Source organism: Chlorocebus sabaeus, chromosome 8, assembly GCF_047675955.1.
Source record: "Chlorocebus sabaeus isolate Y175 chromosome 8, mChlSab1.0.hap1, whole genome shotgun sequence".
Lineage (NCBI taxonomy): Eukaryota > Metazoa > Chordata > Mammalia > Primates > Cercopithecidae > Chlorocebus > Chlorocebus sabaeus.
In genome coordinates, this window is record NC_132911.1 from 51,489,013 (window position 1) to 51,508,364 (window position 19,352).

Consider the following 19,352-nt stretch of genomic DNA (forward strand, 5'->3'; position numbering starts at 1 on the left):
AGAAATTGCAGATGGCTTTAACCAAGGTCCTGTTAGTATATTGCAATGGAAATAGGACCAGACTACTGTCTTTGTTGACTGGCTTCATAAAAACTATTCCTTGCCTCATGCCAGTCTTGTTTGTGATATTTACTCACTAAATCAGAAGACTCCTCCTTCCAAACTTCCTTACATCAAGGAGGAAAAAAGTCCTGATGATAATTTTGTTGTATTTAAACATTAGCAGATTATGATAATAGCTACATAGTCATTCTTTGCTCTGTGCATTTGACCATTGCAGATGTTTTACTGCTGTAAAAGTTCCTTATTTACTTGTCCATATTATTTCTATAACTGGGCTATATTTCTGCAGGAAGTAATCTGTGAAAGTTTCAAGAGGGCATCAGTTGGTTAACTTTGCAAAAATAGGAAAAATATGTGAAATGTAAGTGTTTTAAAAGAAAAACAAATTTAAATATTTGTTCTTGAAATTCATCATTTATGCAAAGTAATTTTTTTTTGTAAGGATGATTTGGTAAAGGATAAAAGTTTCCGGCTGGGCATGGTGGCTCACGCCCCAGCACTTTGGGAGGCCAAGGCAGGTGGATCATGAGGTCAGGAGATCAAGACCATCCTGGCTAACACAGTGAAACCCCGTCTATACTAAAAATACAAAAAATTAGCCAGGTGTGGTGGTGGGCACCTGTAGTCTCAGCTACTTGGGAGGCTGAGGCAGGAGAATAGTGTGAACCCGGAAGGCAGAGCTTGCAGTGAGCTGAGATAATGCCACTGTACTCCAGCCTGGGCGACAGAGCAAGAGTCCATCTCAAAAAAAAAAAAAGTTTCCGTGGAACACAAATTTTGCCCAAGTACATTGGGTCAGTGTGTGGCAGCAGCAGGCAACCTATCAGGAATAACTATGGTTAAGAAATGTGGTTGATGTTTTTAAGGTACTGGGAAAGATGTCAGTGGTGTATGCCAGGTCCTCCTTCTGTTACTTTAAAATTTTAATAACAATTTTCTGACCATCTATGTGTTCCATAGATCCAGATGATTGAAAAATTAATTTTCTCTCCTACTGGAGAAACGGTTAAAGGATATGAACACACAGGAAGAAATGTGAAGAGCCGATCAACGAGTGCAAAGATGCTCAACCCTGTGAATGATCAGGGATGTGCACACTTAAATAGGAGAGATGTAACATTTCACACCCATCAGATAGTTTAAATTTAAAAGTTTAAAATTACTCAGTGATGCTGATAATGTGCCACAGCTTTCAAACACTGCTGATGAGCATTTCTGTCAGCACAGGGTCTCCATAGAACCATCTCACAATTGCCAGTGTAGTTGACAATGGACTGTCCAAGAATCCACTGGGCTAGTGTATACCACTGAGAAGTTAGCATGTATGTGCCCAGTGAAACAAGTATAGTACTACATGTTACAGTTTTGTTGTAATGTGAAAATTTACAAAACTCTTAAGGGTCTACCAACAGTGAAATAGGTAAGTAAAAAGTGGTATAGTCAGAATATAGCAATGAAAATTAGTGATCTACAGCTGCCGTGTCCTTGCAAAATAGTTCGTTTGTATGTGTGCTATTAAAAAAATTAAAACAGATAATAATGAAATGCCAAATTCAGGAGAAAGTTGCCTCTAAGGAGAATAGGCACAGGAAGAGAAATATAGGACATTTCACCCATACCATTAAAAAAAAATCTAAAGAAAAATTTGCATTGTATTAAAATTTGACAGAAGGTGATGGGTGCATCTACTTGTTATTTTTTTCCCCTACCTTTTGTGCCCTTAAATATTTCATAATAAATAGTCATTATCTGTATCTTAAAATATTTCTCAAAGAATTTTTCCATTTTTGGATGATTAAGCTGGGAATGGGGGAGTCAACTTGTTCAAAGTAACAAAATAGTTAAATCACTTGGACTCGGGAAGGGGAACATCACACACCGGGGCCTATCATGGGGAGGGGGGAGGGGGGAGGGATTGCATTGGGAGTTATACCTGATGTAAATGACGAGTTGATGGGTGCAGCACACCAACATGGCACAAGTATACATATGTAGCAAACCTGCACGTTGTGCACATGTACCCTACAACTTGAAGTTTAATACTAATAAATTAAAAAAAAAAAAAAAATAGTTGAGCTGTGATCAAAAACAAGTCTGTCTTGTTCCAAAACTCATGACCCTCCTTTCTCATTAATCTGATTCTACAATGTAGAGAGGGAATACAAGCTTGAACCTATGAACCTGCAGTCACCTTTGACCTATCTCTGACTATTCCCTCTCTCTTCCACCCTCTCTGGCACACACTTGTCTGTGCACACATGCATACGTGTACATATCATTCTTTCTGAAAGATTACGTGTTCCTCACAGTCAGGCTCAGGCCAAGACAGCTGGTGTCTGGTGAGCCAGTAGGCCCTCTCTGTCCGTGGTGTGAGCGTTCCTCCATGTTCATCTGGGGTTATGGGCATGGGGAATGTTCTAAAATATAATATGCTAAAATGGTGGCTTCTAGTTATCCTTTCCTAAAGGTGTTCCTTCTGCCTTGGTTCCTATTAGAAATGACTGCATGGGCCAGGTGCAGTAGCTCACACCTGTAATCCCAGCACTTTGGGAGGCTGAGGTGGGAGGATGGCTTGAGCTCAGGAATTTGATACCATCCTGGGCAACAAAGTGAGACCTTGTCTCTACAAAAAAAAATTTTTAAAATAGCCAGGCATGGTGGCACACATCTCTAGCCTCAGCTACTTGAGAGGCTGCGGTGGGACGATCACTCAATCCCAGGAGAGTCAAGGCTGCAGTGAGCTGTGTTCACGCCACCACACTTCAGCTTGGGCAACAGAGTAAGATCCTGTTTTTAAAAAAACAAAAAACAAACAAAGTAAATAATTAATTAAAAAACGACTACACAAAGAATCCAGGATTTGCTCTGTGGGTTTAAGACAGTGTTTGTCTTTTTGGTTGTCTACAGAAGACATTCTTGGTGTTCCTCATTGTCTTTTTATAGAAATCCTCTTAGAAACCGAGAAAAAAGTTTTAACAGAAAATAAATACAAATTTTAAAATATTAAATTTAAAACCAAACGACATGTAAACTGTAAGGGCTAAAAAGAATAGCTAACATTTGCTAAATGCTTATACGTTAGCATTTATTACTGCATCTCCAATTTGAAGATGAGGAAATAACCTCATCAAGGACACTACCTTAGGGAAGTTAAATAAATTCCCTAAGGTAACCCACTAGTAGGGAGTAGGGCTGAGACCACAACAGTGTTCGAGTCAGACACCACTTTTATTGGGAAAGACCTTCTAGGCTGCTGCCGCTCCAAGTAGTCTTCTCCATTTCTACATCTGCTGTATGCAGGGTACGTTTGGAATTGTCCATAAATTGTTTTGTATTTTTAGTTTAGTTTTTCCTTCAGTTTTTAAATTGGGTATAAGGATGCAAGAACAAGGATGGACTTGAAAATTTCTTTATACTACCGTAGCAGCTAACATAGCATGTGGGTAGTTGGCATTCAGTGCATTCTTAGATATTAGCTAGTTCTCACTGAGGAAGCAATAGCTTAAAATACCTAAAATTTGTTATCATGGATTGATGCTGAGAATTTTGAAGTACTACCTGAGCTGCTAAGTCTTACCAGTTTTACTGATGTTAAATTCTTCACTGAGGAAATTCATTTGGATTTCATGGTTTTCATGATTTTAACTTAAGCATCGTCTTGCCAGGTTGTTCACAGCTGAGCAAATGTACCTTTTTATGCCATCCTTTCTGGGAAGGAAAATAAAATATGCCTGTCCAAACTTTCTAAAACAAATTGTCACATCTGCTGTTTTCATTTTATCTTCCATTTATTCTTTAAGGCACATTCTTACCAAGGTCCCATGGATTTCTTGTATCTGTACAATTTCTGTTTTGTCAGATGCAGAACACTGTTCAGTCTCTTGTCACCTGAAGACAGTATGAATGTTCTTGATGTTTCCAAGGTTCCAATCTGGACCTTCTCTTCTTTCACATACTTTTCCATAGATAGTCTTCTCCAGCCCTCGTGCCTTCACATCCTGATTCTCATGATTTCTGAAGTTGTGTTCCCATCCCACATCACTCTTAGAATTCCAGACCTGCAGAGCCACTGCCTGTTGACCAGTTTTTCCCCAGGTATCCTATAGGCACCACAACATTCACACATCAAAACCAGCTTGAGTATTAGCAACTCCTGTCCGAATGTATTTCCTGCTATATTGAATTTGGTCCTCAAGTGTTATCGCATCCTTTTCCTCGTATTCTTTTCAGTCCACCTTTCTATTCCCACTACCACTCAGATCCTCTCAATGTCTTGCTCTGACTATGGAAGAGCCTTTTAGCTAGCTGCCCTTCCCCAGCCAGCTTGATTTCCTCCCTCTCTGTATCACCATTCAAATGTTCAAATGGTCAATTCCACATTACCATCTGAGGTTGTTACCTCCTGTGTGAAGCTGCCAGTAGCTCTCTCCTGCCTCAGAATATTGGTCCTCCTCTTTCTTCTCCCTGGAATGTCCTTCCCTCTTCTCTCTGTCTAATTAATCCACACTTAGCATTGAACTTCAGGTGCCAGATTCTGGGAAGCAACGCTCTTTTACTTTTTCTTTTTTTCTGTCTGTCTTTCCTTTCTTTCTTTCTTTTCTTTTTTCTCTCTCTCTCTCTCTCTCTTTCTTTTTTTCTCTTTCTTTCTTTCTTTCTTTCTCTTTCTTTCTTTCTTTCTTTCTTTGTCTTGTCTTTCTTTCCTTTTCTTTTCTCTCTCTCTCTTCCTTTCCTCTTCTTTTTTTTTTCTTTTCTTTCCCCTCCCTACCTCCGTCCCTCCCTCCTTCCCCTCCTTCCTTCCCACTCGGTCACCCAGGGTGGAGTGCAGTGGCATGATCTCAGCTCACTGCAACCTCCGCCTCCCAGGGTCTCAAGCCATTCTCCTGTCTCAGCTTGCCCGATAGCTGGGATTACAGGTGTGCACCACCACACCCGGCTAATTTTTGTATTTTTAGTAGAGACAGGATTTTGCCATGTTAGCCAGGCTGCTTTCAAACTCCTGGCCTCAAGTGATCTGCCCGCCTTAGCCTTCCAAAGTGCTGGGATTACACCCACCCAACCAGAAACAGACCTTTTCTCCACTTAACTCTTCTCTCTCCCTGTGCCTCTCCTGGCTTTGTCGCCCTTCTTATGTGTTCTCCTTGGAGCCCAAGCAGTATCTCCATGTCAGCATTCCTACCAGTGTTTTGTTTATTTATTTATTTTTATTATTACACTTTAAGTTCTAGGGTACATGTGCATAACGTGCAGGTTTCTTACATACGTATACTTGTGCCATGTTGGTGTGCTGCACCCATCAACTTGTCTTTTACATCAGGTATAACTCCCAATGCAATCCCTCCCCCCTCTCTCCTCCCCCCTCCCCATGATAGGCCCCAGTGTATGATGTTCCCCTTCCCGAGTCCAAGTGATCTCATTGTTCAGTTCCCACCTATGAGTGAGAACATGCGGTGTTTGGTTTTCTGTTCTTGCGATAGTTTGCTGAGAATGATGGTTTCCAGCTGCATCCATGTCCCTACAAAGGACACAAACTCATCCTTTTTTATGGCTGCATAGTATTCCATGGTGTATATGTGCCACATTTTCTTAATCCAGTCTGTCACTGATGGACATTTGGGTTGATTCCAAGTCTTTGCTATTGTGAATAGTGCCGCAGTAAACATACGTGTGCATGTGTCTTTATAGCAGCATGATTTATAATCCTTTGGGTATATCCCCAGTAATCGGATGGCTGGGTCATATGGTACATCTAGTTCTAGATCTTTCAGGAATCGTCATACTGTGTTCCATAATGGTTGAACTAGTTTACAATCCCACCAACAGTGTAAAAGTGTTCCTATTTCTCCACATCCTCTCCAGCACCTGTTGTTTCCTGACTTTTTAATGATTGACATTCTAACTGGTGTGAGATGGTATCTCATTGTGGTTTTGATTTGCATTGAGCATTTTTTCATGTGTCTGTTGGCTGTATGAATGTCTTCTTTTGAGAACTCTCTGTTCGTATCCTTTGCCCACTTTTTGATGCGGTTGTTTGTTTTTTGCTTGTAAATTTGATTGAGTTCTTTGTAGGTTCTGGATATTAGCCCTTTGTCAGATGAGTAGATTGCAAACATTTTCTCCCATTCTGTAGGTTGCCTGTTCACTCTGATGGTAGTTTCTTTTTTTGTGCAGAAGCTCTTTAGTTTAATGAGATCCCATTTGTCAATTTTGGCTTTTGTTGTTGTTGCTTTTGGTGTTTTAGACATGAAGTCCTTGCCCATGCCTATGGACTGAATGGTATTCCCTAGGTTTTCTTCTAGGGTTTTTATGGTATTAGGTCTAACATTTAAGTCTCTAATCCACCTTGAATTAATTTTCATATAAGGAGTAAGGAAAGGATCCAGTTTCAGCTTTCTACTTATGGCTAGCCAATTTTCCCAGCACCATTTATTAAATAGGGAATCCTTTCCCCATTTCTTGTTTTTCTCAGGTTTGTCAAAGATCAGATGGCTGTAGATGTGTGGTATTATTTCTGAGGCCTCTGTTCTGCTCCATTGATCTATATCTCTGTTTTGGTACCAGTACCATGCTGTTTTGGTTATTGTAGCCTTGTAGTATAGTCTGAAGTCAGGTAGCGTGATGCCTCCAGCTTTGTTCTTTTGAGTTAGGATTGTCTTGGAGATGTGGGCTCTTTTTTGGTTCCATATTAATTTTAACGCAGTTTTTTCCAATTCTGTGAAGAAACTCATTGGTAGCTTGATGGGGATGGCACTGAATCTATAAATTACCTTGGGCAGTATGGCCATTTTCACGATATTGATTCTTCCTATCCATGAGCATGGTATGTTCTTCCATTTGTTTATGTCCTCTTTGATTTCACTGAGCAGTGGTTTGTAGTTCTCCTTGAAGAGGTCCTTTACATCCCTTGTAAGTTGGATTCCTAGGTATTTTATTCTCTTTGAAGCTGTTGTGAATGGGAGTTCATTCCTGATTTGGCTCTCTGTTTGTCTGTTACTGGTGTATAAGAATGCTTGTGATTTTTGCACATTGATTTTGTATCCTGAGACTTTGCTGAAGTTGCTTATCAGCTTAAGGAGATTTTGGGCTGAGACAATGGGGTTTTCTAAATATACAATCATGTCGTCTGCAAACAGGGACAATTTGACTTCTTCTTTTTCTAACTGAATCCCCTTGATTTCTTTCTCTTGCCTGATTGCCCTAGCCAGAACTTCCAACACTATGTTGAATAGGAGTGGTGAGAGAGGGCATCCCTATCTTGTGCCAGTTTTCAAAGTGAACGCTTCCAGTTTTTGCCCATTCAGTAGGATATTGGCTGTGGGTTTGTCATAAATAGCTCTTATTATTTTGAGATATGTGCCATCAATACCGAATTTATTGAGCGTTTTTAGCATGAAGGGCTGTTGAATTTTGTTGAAGGCCTTTTCTGCATCTATTGAGATAATCATGTGGTTTTTGTCTTTGGTTCTGTTTATATGCTGGATTACGTTTATTGATTTGCGTATGTTGAACCAGCCTTGCATCCCGAGGATGAAGCCCACTTGATCATGGTGGATATGGTTTTTGATGTGCTGCTGGATCCAGTTTGCCAGTATTTTATTGAGGATTTTTGCATCGATGTTCATCAGGGATACTGGTCTAAAATTCTCTTTTTTGTTGTTGTGTCTCTGCCAGGCTTTGGTATCAGGATGATGGTGGCCTCATAAAATGAGTTAGGGAGGATTCCCTCTTTTTCTATTGATTGGAATAGTTTCAGAAGGAATGCTACCAGCTCCTCTTTGTACCTCCGGTAGAATTCAGCTGTGAATCCATCTGGTATTGGACTTTTTTTGGTTGGTAGACTATTAATTATTGCCTCAATTTCAGAGCCTGCTATTGGTCTATTCAGGAATTCCGTTTCTTCCTGGTTTAATCTTGGGAGAGGGTAAGTTTCCAGGAAATTATCCATTTCTTCTAGATTTTCTAGTTTATTTGCGTGGAGGTGTTTATAGTATTCTCTGATGGTAGTTTGTATTTCTGTGGGGTCAGTGGTGATATCCCCTTTATCATTTTTTATTGTGTCTATTTGATTTTTCTCTCTTTTCTGCTTTATTAGTCTTGCTAGCAGTCTCTCAATTGTGTTGATCTTTTCAAAAAACCAACTCCTGGATTCATTGATTTTTTTTGGAGGGTTTTTCGTGTCTCTATCTCCTTCAGTTCTGCTCTGATCTTAGTTATTTCTTGCCTTCTGCTAGCTTTTGAATGTGTTTGCTCTTGCTTCTCTAGTTCTTTTAATTGTGATGTTAGAGTGTCAATTTTAGATCTTTCCTGCTTTCTCTTGTGGGCATTTAGTGCTATAAATTTCCCTCTACACACTGCTTTAAATGTTTCCCAGAGATTCTGGTATGTTGTATCTTTGTTCTCATTGGTTTCAAAGAACATCTTTATTTCTGCCTTCATTTCGTTATGTACCCAGTAGTCATTCAGGAGCAGGTTATTCAGTTGCCATGTAGTTGAGCGGTTTTGATTGAGTTTCTTTGTCCTGAGTTCTAGTTTGATTGCACTGTGGTCTGAGAGACAGTTTGTTATAATTTCTGTTCTTGTACATTTGCTGAGGAGTGCTTTACTTCCAATTATGTGGTCAATTTTGGAATAAGTGTGATGTGGTGCTGAGAAGAATGTATGTTCTGTTGATTTGGGGTGGCGAGTTCTGTAGATGTCTATTAGGTCTGCTTGCTGCAGAGATGAGTTCAATTCCTGGATATCCTTGTTAACTTTCTGTCTCATTGATTTCTCTAATGTTGACAATGGAGTGTTGAAGTCTCCCATTATTATTGTATGGGAGTCGAAGTCTCTTTGTAAGTCGCTAAGGACTTGCTTTATGAATCTGGGTGCTCCTGTATTGGGTGCATATATATTTAGGATAGTTAGCTCTTCCTGTTGAATTGATCCCTTTACCATTATATAATGGCCTTCTTTGTCTCTTTTGATCTTTGACGGTTTAAAGTCTGTTTTATCAGAGACTAGGATTGCAACCCCTGCTTTTTTTTGTTCTCCATTTGCTTGGTTGATCGTCCTCCATCCCTTTATTTTGAGCGTATGTATGTCTCTGCATGTGAGATGGGTCTCCTGAATACAGCAAACTGATGGGTCTTGACTCTATCCAGTTTGCCAGTCTGTGTCTTTTAATTGGAGCATTTAGTCCATTAACATTTAAGGTTAATATTGTTATGTGTGAACTTGATCCTGCCATTATGATATTAAATGGTTATTTTGCTCATTAGTTGATGCAGTTTCTTCCTAGCCTCGATGGTCTTTACATTTTGGCATGTTTTTGCAATGGCTGGTACCGGTTGTTCCTTTCCATGTTTAGTGCTTCCTTCAGGGTCTCTTGTAAGGCAGGCCCGGTGGTGACAAAATCTCTGAGCATTTGCTTATCTGTAAAGGATTTTATTTCTCCTTCACTTATGAAGCTTAGTTTGGCTGGATATAAAATTCTGGGTTGAAAATTCTTTTCTTTAAGTATGTTGAATATTGGCCCCCACTCTCTTCTGGCTTGGAGAGTTTCTGCCGAGAGATCTGCTGTTAGTCTGATGGGCTTCCCTTTGTGGGTAACCCGACCTTTCTCTCTGGCTGCCCTTAAGATTTTTTCCTTCATTTCAACTTTGGTGAATCTGGCAATTATGTGTCTTGGAGTTGCTCTTCTCGAGGAGTATCTTTGTGGCGTTCTCTGTATTTCCTGAATTTGAATGTTGGCCTGCCCTACTAGCTTCGGGAAGTTCTCCTGGATGATATCCTGAAGAGTGTTTTCCAACTTGGTTCCATTTTCCCCCTCACTTTCAGGCACCCCAGTCAGACGTAGATGTGGTCTTTTTACATAATCCCATACTTCTGGCAGGCTTTGTTCATTTATTTTTCTTCTTTTTTCTTTAGATTTCTCTTCTCACTTCATTTCATTCATTTGATCCTCAATCGCTGATACTCTTTCTTCCAGTTGATCGAGTCGCTTACTGAAGCTTGTGCATTTGTCCCGTATTTCTCGTGTCATGGTTTTCTTCTCTTTCAGTTTGTTTAGGGCCTTCTCTGCATTAATTATTCTAGTTATCAATTCTTCCACTATTTTTTCAAGATTTTTAGTTTCTTTGCGCTGGGTACGTAATTCCTCCTTTAGCTCTGAGGAGTTTGATGGACTGGATCCTTCTTCTCTCATCTCGTCAAAGTCATTCTCCGTCCAGCTTTGATCCGTTGCTGGATATGAGCTGCGTTCCTTTGCAGGGGGCGATGCGCTCTTATTTTTTGAATTTCCAGCTGTTCTGCCCTGCTTTTTCCCCATCTTTGTGGTTGTATCTGCCTCTGGTCTTTGATGATGGTGACGTATTGATGGGGTTTTGGTGTGGGTGTCCTTCCTGTTTGTTAGTTTTCCTTCTAACAGTCAGGACCCTCAGCTGTAGGTCTGCTGGAGATTGCTTGAGATCCACTCCAGACCCTGTTTGCCTGGGTATCAGCAGCAGAGGCTGCAGAAGATAGAATATTGCTGAGCAGCGAGTGTACCTGTCTGATTCTTGCTTTGGAAGCTTCCCCTCAGGGGTGTACTCCACCGTGTGAGGTGTGGGGTGTCGGTCTGCCCCTAATGGGGGATGTCTCCCAGTTAGGCTACTCAGGGGTCAGGGACCCACTGGAGCAGGCAGTCTGTCCGTTCTCAGATGTCAGCTTCCTTGTTGGGAGATCCACTGCTCTCTTCAAAACTGTCAGACAGAGTCGTTTGCGTCTGCAGAGGTTTCAGCTGCTTTTTATTGTTGTTGTTGTTGTTGTTTAGCTGTGCCCTGTCCCCAGAGGTGGAGTCTACAGAGACAGGCAGGACTCCTTGAGCTGCTGTGAGCTCCACCCAGTTCCAGCTTCCCAGCTGCTTTGTTTATCTACTTAATCCTCAGCAATGGCGGGCGCCCCTCCCCCATCCTTGCTGCTGCCTCGCGGTTAGGTGCTAGCAGTGAGGGAGGCTCCGTGGGCGTGGGACCCTCCCTGCCAGGTGTGGGATATAATCTCCTGGTGTGCCCGTTTGCTAAGATCCTTGGTAGAGCACAGTATTGGGGTGGGAGTTACCCGATTTTCCAGGTGTTGTGTGTCTCAGTTCCCCTGGCTAGGGAAAGGGATTCCCTTCCCCCTTGTGCTTCCCAGGTGAGGCAATACCTCGCCCTGCTTCAGCTCTCGCTGGTCAGGCTGCAGCAGCTGACTAACACCGACTGTCCTGCACTCCCTAGTGAGATGAACCCAGTACCTCAGTTGAAAATCCAGAAATCACCTGTGTTCTGTGTCGCTGGCGCTGGGAGCTGGAGACTGGAGCTGTTCCTATTCGGCCATCTTGCTCCGTCCCTCCCTACTAGAGTTTTATAACTGTGTGGGACTGGTCTCCCCCATCCTCACAAGCAGCATGAATCCTCTTCATGGTTGCATGTGAGTCCCCAGCCCAAGCCTCCTGTGGTTGGTTATTTGTTGACTTATTTCTAGGATAGTGGTTCTCAGCTGCGGGTGATTTTTTTCTTGGTGAAACCCCATCTCTACTAAATATACAAAAATTAGCTAGGCATCATGCTGGGCACCTGTAGTCCCAGCTACTTGGGAGGCTGAGGCAGGAGAATCACTTGAACCTGAGAAGCAGAGGTAGCAGTGAGCCAAGATCATGCCACTGCACTCCAGCCTGGATGGCAGAGTGAGACTCTGTCTCAAAGAAAAACGAAAAAAGAATTTAACCATATAATCCTCAGAAAAAAAGCCTTTTGTTTTATGTAGCTAATGATGTAAATTCTAGTGCCACCCCCAATATTTAGGTAGTGAATTAGATGGGACTTCTAGTGCACTGGAAGCTAGGATATTGAAGGATGAATTGTTGCTGACACAGAATAACATGGGATTGACCTATACAATGAAGTAATAGGAAAATAAAATCCTATTGTGCTTTAAATTTGGCGTGTGTCTTGGCAAAGACAGAAAACATCAGAGAAGGTTTTGATTCTTCCCTCCAGAATTGGCCATATGGTTGTTTTGTTTTTTTTTTTATTGGCCATACGATATGAATTCTTGTTTTATTATCAGCTTTCAAAAAATTATTATTTTGAAAGTTTAGAAATCTGAGTTGGAGAAAGATACATTTTAGGAAATGTTAGGAAAAGGAGACAGTGACTCATATTCTTAAATAGTTCCTGTTGATATTTGCAATTTCAAACTAGCCTCTGGAAATAATTATATAATTGTATGGAGAGAGTCAAGTCTTGATCTTTACCCTTGGAGACTTCTTTTGGCAAATTAAATGATTTACACCTGAAGAGACAATTTAGCTTCATGTTAAATTTCAACATCCAAGAAATCCTTTCTTTTCAGTAGCTGTGAGATTGTATTGACGATCATCAGCTTTTCAGATGAGTGTTATTAGTTCAGTTTTGGAGATTGCCTGTATGTGTGGTACTGTCTTGAAGTTTTCTGAAAGAAGATTGGAGTATTTATACTTATTTTTGTGGATTCTGTGAAGTAAAGTCTGGCTTACAGTTGATTTAACCTCTTCTTGGTCTTGGTTACTTTTGGATTTTGTCAGAACAGAAGTTTAAGCTGCAGATACTGTGTTCAAAAAGGTCCTTCAAGAAATATAACTGTAAGGAAATGGAATGATAGATGTATATAAATACGAACTTGAATCAAGTATGCTTTGTATTTAAAAATATGCCTTTCTTTTAATTTTTTTCAGCCAAGTTCTATAGAAATTTTAGAGTATTCATCAGATAGTGAAAAAGAAGATGACTTGGAAAATGTCCTACTCATTGATTCGGAATCCCCTCACAAATACCACGTGGAGTTTGAATCAGATGCAAGACACATTGTGGAGAGACTGATAGACCCAAAGACAAAATCAACAGAGACCATTTTGCATACACCTCAGAAACCCACAGCTAAGTTTCCCAGGACTCCAGAAAAGTCAGCGAAGAAGCTTTTAAGGTTAAATTATACCCTTTTAAACACTCTTTTTAAATTCTTCTCTTTCTTTAAAAACCCAAATATCTAAAATGTTAATTTTAAAATACTTGTATATGAAGTCCTAAGTTCTGGAGCCGATTAATAGAATGTTCGTCCAAGTTGAGGGTCGTAGCTTCAGTCATGCCCAGCAGATGTGACTGCCTTTCTTAATGGAGATTTATTTGGGTTATCAACTGTTATTGAGAGTCAGTGTTCTAGGTGCTGTGGAGACAAGTATATAATTGTTCTGTTCTTGAGTAACTTACAATCTAAAAAGGGAAGTGGAAATATGTATAGATTGTGTCAGATTACTTTTATGAGAGAGATCTGCCAGGGCAACACTTGCAAGTGCAAAAAAAGTATGAGAGAGCAGAACCCACAGACAAGACGTGTCTGGTGTGCCATGAACTACAGTGTCAGTCTGGGGCTAGGCTGTGGCCATGGTGAGCAAAGCAGGAAAAATAACATGAAGGAGCCTGTAGGGACCTTCCCCAATCCTGTGTAATACAAGGTTCTCTTTGTTGTTGAACCAAACAATGCCAAGCAAAGACTCAATGAAAGTAAAAAAGAGAGGCCGGGGGTTGGCTCACGCCTGTAATCCCAGCACTTTGGGAGGCCGAGGCGGGTGGATCACGAGGTCGGGAGTTCGAGACCAGCCTGGCCAACAAGGTGAAACCCCGTCTCTGCTGAAAATACAAAAATTAGCTGGGCATGGAGGCAAGCACCTGTAATCCCAGCTACACGGGTGGCTGAGGCAGGAGAATTGCTGGAACCTGGGAGGTGTAGGTTGCAATGAGCTGAGATCGTGCCATTGCACTCCAGCCTGGGCAACAGGGCGAGACTCTGTCTCAAAAAACAACAACAAAAAAAGAAAGTAAGAAAGATAACCTGTATGAAGTGTGGCCACAAAAGCAAAAGTAGTAGAGCATTTCAAGGCAAAGGAGTTTCAGTAGAAAGAGTGAATGTGATCATGAAGAGTGTAGGTGTTGGATCCACAGATGATATTGTAACATCATGAGAAGACAAGCCTGGTGTGCACTGAGGGGAGCCCAGGGTCTGTGGCTGAAGTAGAACACGGTTCGAGGAGTGAAGACAGGGTCATGGCTCTTATGTGGGAGTTGGGGACCAGGCAGGAGGGCTTTGATTCCTCTCTTCGGGATTGCCAGTCACCTGGAAAAGATCCAGCCTCTAGAGAACGTTCAGGGAATAGGAGAGACAGATTTTGAAAACAGTGGGGTTCCGAATAAACAGAGTGTGCACCGTAGCTCAATCAGCATCCTGAAGAGGAGGTAGGGAAGGAAGGTGGAGAGGAGAGCCCCAGCTTGAGTACACCAGTGGAGGAAAGAGCATGAGGATGTGGCCAAGTCTAGTGGTATGGCCAGGGCACAGAGATCCATTCGTGCCTACTTACCATGAGACAGAAGGCCTTGTGCCCAAAGTAAAGAAGTTGTGGCCTCAAAAAAGAATGTAATTTGTAATGGTAATAGAATGTAATTTGTAATAGAAGGTGGTTTGTAATAGTCTCTGGGAAGAAAGGAAAGGAAGCCCATTAGAGGAATTAGCATGTCTTTGTTGGTGAAGGTGATGCCATGCAATTACAGAAAGTCTTGTCCCCAGCCCTGCTGAGGGCCTACCACTTGCCAAGCACTGTTCATGCACAGGAGCAAGCAAAGTGGAATGGTTGCTCATAACAGAGAGCAAAGGTGAATGGAGCCCGGCCTGTGTCGGGGGACGGGTAATATGGAGCCAAGAAGTAAAATAGATGTCAAGTCAGAGAGAGAAATTTTATGGAGAAAAGGCAGAAAAAGGGGGACAGAGAAGGGTCCAGAGGTGGGGGAGGACATTTCAGTTTGAAACAGGCTCAGGGAAGCCCTGAGGAGGTGTCTCATTGAGCAGCTGGAAGAATAGAGTGTGCAGTGGAGCAGGTGCTTTTGTTTTTGTATCTTTGATTGACAATCATGAGGCTTTTGTCCATTTTCAGTTAGACATTATACATCTTAGTGGGACTATGAGTCTGCAGTCCACGGGCAGGCTTGGTGTTGGAGATGTGAATGCGTAGACTTCAGTGTCCAGATCTTTTGAAGCATGAGCTAGGTCGGGTCACAGGAGATCCACTGCTAGGCGAGAGGAGAACCTGTCCAAGGCCTGAGTCCTGGGTGCTCTGCAGAAGTTAGGGTGTGGAGGGAGAGACTGCTGAGGGAGGAGCCAAAACAAAGGGAGCATGGTGTGCTGAGGCAAGTGAGGAGAGAGGGTGACCCACTCTGACAGACGCTGCCAGGGCTGACCTCTGTGATTCCACGGTGAAGGGCAGGGTGTGCAGCCATCTCAGTGGCGTGACCAGGCAAAGCAGACTGCCATGGACTCGAGAGAATGGAAAGAGAGAAACTGAAGACAGCACGATGGAACTCTGGAGAAGTTTTGCTTTAAGGGGAACAGATCAATAGTGCATTAGTTGAAAGTGAATATGAGGGTCAAGGTTTCTTATTTTAAAGGTAGTAGAAATTTCATCATGTTTGTATGTTGATAGGAAGGTCCAAGAGAAAAGGGGAAACTGCTGAGGCAGGGGAGGGAGGGGACAACTGATGGAGTTGTCTCTGCCGTGGTGAAGGGGGGCACAAACAGGGGTGACCTTGTCAGGAGCTCAGAGTGTGCACCCATGGCCGGGGCAGGCAGAGCCCATGCAGGTGCCGGAATGGACCTGGTGAGGAGCAGACATGCCATCCACGGATAGCTGGGAAGGCAAAGTCCCTGCCATTTCAGGCATGTGTATCTGACTTGGGAACTAGTTCTTTCTGATAATTCTATTCCAGTAAAATGGGGCAGTCCTTCATTAGCTGACAGGGAGGATGAGGAGGGAGCTGTGGAGGTCTGAGGAGAGAGAATCTGTGAAATGGGCATATAGTGGGGACAAATGAACTGGAGAAGGGCTCCAGGGCTGTCTGACAGGATCAGGCCCTGTTGGGAAGTCGTGGTCATGGACTGAGTTTGAGACCGATCAGCCAATGTGGATTCGACCCTTGGGCTGCACATATGGGCAGAGCACAAGGATGGTCCGGGGTCGCACTAAAAGGGGTTGACAGGAGTTCCGAGAGTAACTATAGTAATGACCTATGAAACCTAAGCTGGGTAAGGTGGGAATGAGAACATGCAGGATGTGGATCATGGTGAGTTGGGGTAGAACTCACTGATTGAGGACTGGTGAAAGGTTGGTCAAACACTTATGGAGTCAGACTACTGTAAGTGATGAGCTGGGGCAGTAAGGATGACGGGCGCCCAGAGTTGAGCCGCTGGAGGGAGGTAGTTCGGGACTTCAAGATTAGAGTAGCTGGCGCGGGTAGAGGACACTGTCTTGGAGCTGGGCAGGCACTGACATGCCTGCCCTGGCATTGGGCAGGCTGGGTTGGAGCTGGAGTGTAACGGAGGGTGCCAGATGGTCTGGAAGCTGCAGTAAAGAGCAAGGCCATCCCTTCGTGGCATTTCAGGCCCGGTGAGAGGGTAGGGGAGAGAACACAGTGCTGTTTAAGGTCACTGTCAGGGAGTCCTCAATAGAAGGTGGAGGGGACATTCATAGAAGTGGCTGAAGCTGCTCAAACAACATGCGATTGATCATTTTCTTGTTGTGATTTCTAGGAATAACTAAATGAAGATGTCTGTTTTGAAGTTACTATGCTTAAATACTAAAAATGAGATTGATGTGCTTAGGGTTGTTAGTCTCAGGCCTTCAAACTGAAGAGTTCCTGTTTCACTGAGCTGTCTAGAAAGGCCTGTGACTGCCTTGTCTGCCTTTGGTGAAGGGATGGTGGTTTGTGGTGATTAAAAACTTTTTTTTACCTGATAAAGGCCAGGTAGCAAGGATTGAGAGAGGTAGTTGGCATTTGAAGCCTGGAGCACACTGGCCCTTCTCTCTCTGGTTTGCCCTGTGGGAAATGTCACTCAGTCTCTTTGGGCTTTCTTTTTCTTTTCTTTTCTTTTTTTTTTTCATGGAACTATTTGAAGCATAAAAAACACCAATGCAAAATTGTTAGATATTTAAGTGTGTTGGTAATAATAAAGCTATATCTATCTCCCTATTTTGATGGTCAAGTTGTTTTTCACAGTGTTTATTATATCATGAAAAGACAAAATCTACGTCTGATTGGTGTACCTGAAAGTGATGGGGAGAATGGAACCAAGTTGCAAAACACTCCTCAGGATATTATCCAGGAGAACTTCCCCAACCTTGCGAGGCAGGGCAACATTCAAATTCAGGAAATACAGAGAACACCACAAAGATACTCCTCGATAAGATTAACTCCAAGACACATAATTATCACATTCACCAAAGTTGAAATGAAGGAAAAAATGTTAATGGCAGCCAGAGAGAAAGGTCGAGTTACCCACAAAGGGAAGTCCATCAGACTAACAGGGGATCTCTCGGCAGAAACTCTACAAGCCAGAAGAGAGTGGGGGCCAATATTCAACGTTCTTAAAGAAAAGAATTTTCAACCGAGAATTTCATATCCAGCCAAACTAAGCTTCATAAGTGAAGGAGAAATAAAATCCTTTCAGACAAACAAATGCTGAGAGGTTTTGTCACCACCAGGTCTCCTTACAAGAGCTCCTGTAGGAAGCACTAAACATGGAAAAGAACAACTAGTACCAGCCACTGCAAAAGCATGCCAAATTGTAAAGACAATTGATGCTAAGAAGAAACTGCATCAACTAACAAGCAAAATAACCAGCTAAAATCATAATGATAGGATCAAATTCACACATAACAATATTAAACTTAAATGTAAATGAGCTAAAAGCTCCAAGTAAAAGACACAGACTAGCAGTTTGGATAAAGAGTCAAGACCTATCAGTGTGCTGTATTCAGGAGACCCATCTCATGTGCAGAGACACACAGAGACTCAAAATAAAGGATGGAGGAAGATCTACCAAGCAAATGGAAAACAAAAACAAAGCAGGGGTTGCAGTCCTACTCTCTGATAAAACAGACTTTAAACCAAAAGATGAAAAGAGATAAAGAAGGCCATTACATAAGGGTAAAGGGATCATTTCAGCAAAAGAACTAACTATCCTAAATATATATGCACCCAATACAGGAGCACCCAGATTCATAAAGCAAGTCCCTAGATAACTACAAAGAGACTTAGACTCCCACACAATAATAATGGGAGACTTTAACACCCCGCTGTCAACATTAGGCAGATCAAGGAGACAGAAAGTTAACAAGGATATCCAGGAACTGAACTCAGTTCTTCACCAAGCAGACCTAATAGACATCTACAGAACTCTCCACCCCAAATCAACAGAAGATACATTCTTCTCAGCACCACATCACACTTATTCCAAAATTGACCATATAGTTGGAAGTAAAGCACTCCTCGACAAATGTAAAAGAACAGAAATTATTACAAACTGTCTCTCCAACCACAGTGAAATCAAGTGATACTCATGTCCCAGTACCAGAATCTCTGGGACACATTTAAAGCAGTGTGTAGAGGGAAATTTATAGCACTAAATGCCCACAAGAGAAAGCTGGAAAGATCTAAAATTGACACCCTACCATCACAATTAACAGAACTAGAGAAGCAAGAGCAAACACATTCAGAAGCTAGCAGGAGGCAAGAAATAACTAAGATCAGAGCAGAACTGAAGGAGATAGAGACATTAAAAACCCTCTAAAAAATCACTGAATCCAGGAGCTGGTTTGTGGAAAAGATCAACAAAATTGATAGACCGCTAGCAAGACTAATAAAGAAGAAAAGAGAGAAGAATCAAATAGATGCAATAAGAAATGATAAAGGGGATATCACCACTGACGCCACAGAATTACAAACTACCATCAGAGAATACTAGAAACACCTCTACGCAAATAAACTAGAAAATCTAGAAGAAATGGATAATTTCCTGGAAACTTACCCTCTCCCAAGACTAAACCAGGAGGAAGCTGAATCCCTGAATAGACCAATAGCAGGCTTTGAAATTGAGGTAATAATTAATAGTCTACCAGTCTAGCTGGATTCACAGCTGAATTCTACCAGAGGTACAAGGAGGAGCTGGTACCATTCCTTCTGAAACTATTCCAATCAATAGAAAAAGAGGGAATCCTCCCTAACTCATTTTATGAGGCCAACATCATCCTGATACCAAATCCTGGCAGCGACACAACAAGAGAATTTTAGACCAATATCCCTGATGAACATCGATGCAAAAATCCTCAATAAAATACTGGCAAACCGGATCCAGCAGCATATCAAAAACCTTATCCACCATGATCAAGTGGGCTTCATCCCTGGGATGCAAGGCTGATTCAACATGTGCAAATC

At 42.1% G+C, this 19,352-nt stretch overlaps 1 protein-coding gene across 10 annotated transcripts in view; it reads left to right on the plus strand.

Annotated features, from left to right (window-relative positions):
- Positions 1-19,352, plus strand: part of SPIDR (scaffold protein involved in DNA repair) — a 502,324-nt gene that overhangs the window by 150,785 nt on the left and 332,187 nt on the right. For 8 of the 10 annotated variants that reach the window (XM_008000554.3, XM_008000557.3, XM_008000556.3 and 5 more), the window contains one exon: positions 12,773-13,020. The exons of the other annotated variants lie outside the window; for them this stretch is intronic. In XM_008000554.3, coding sequence (XP_007998745.3) covers positions 12,773-13,020 — 248 coding nt within the window. The remainder of the gene's footprint in view (positions 1-12,772; positions 13,021-19,352) is intronic. 10 annotated transcript variants of the gene reach the window in all.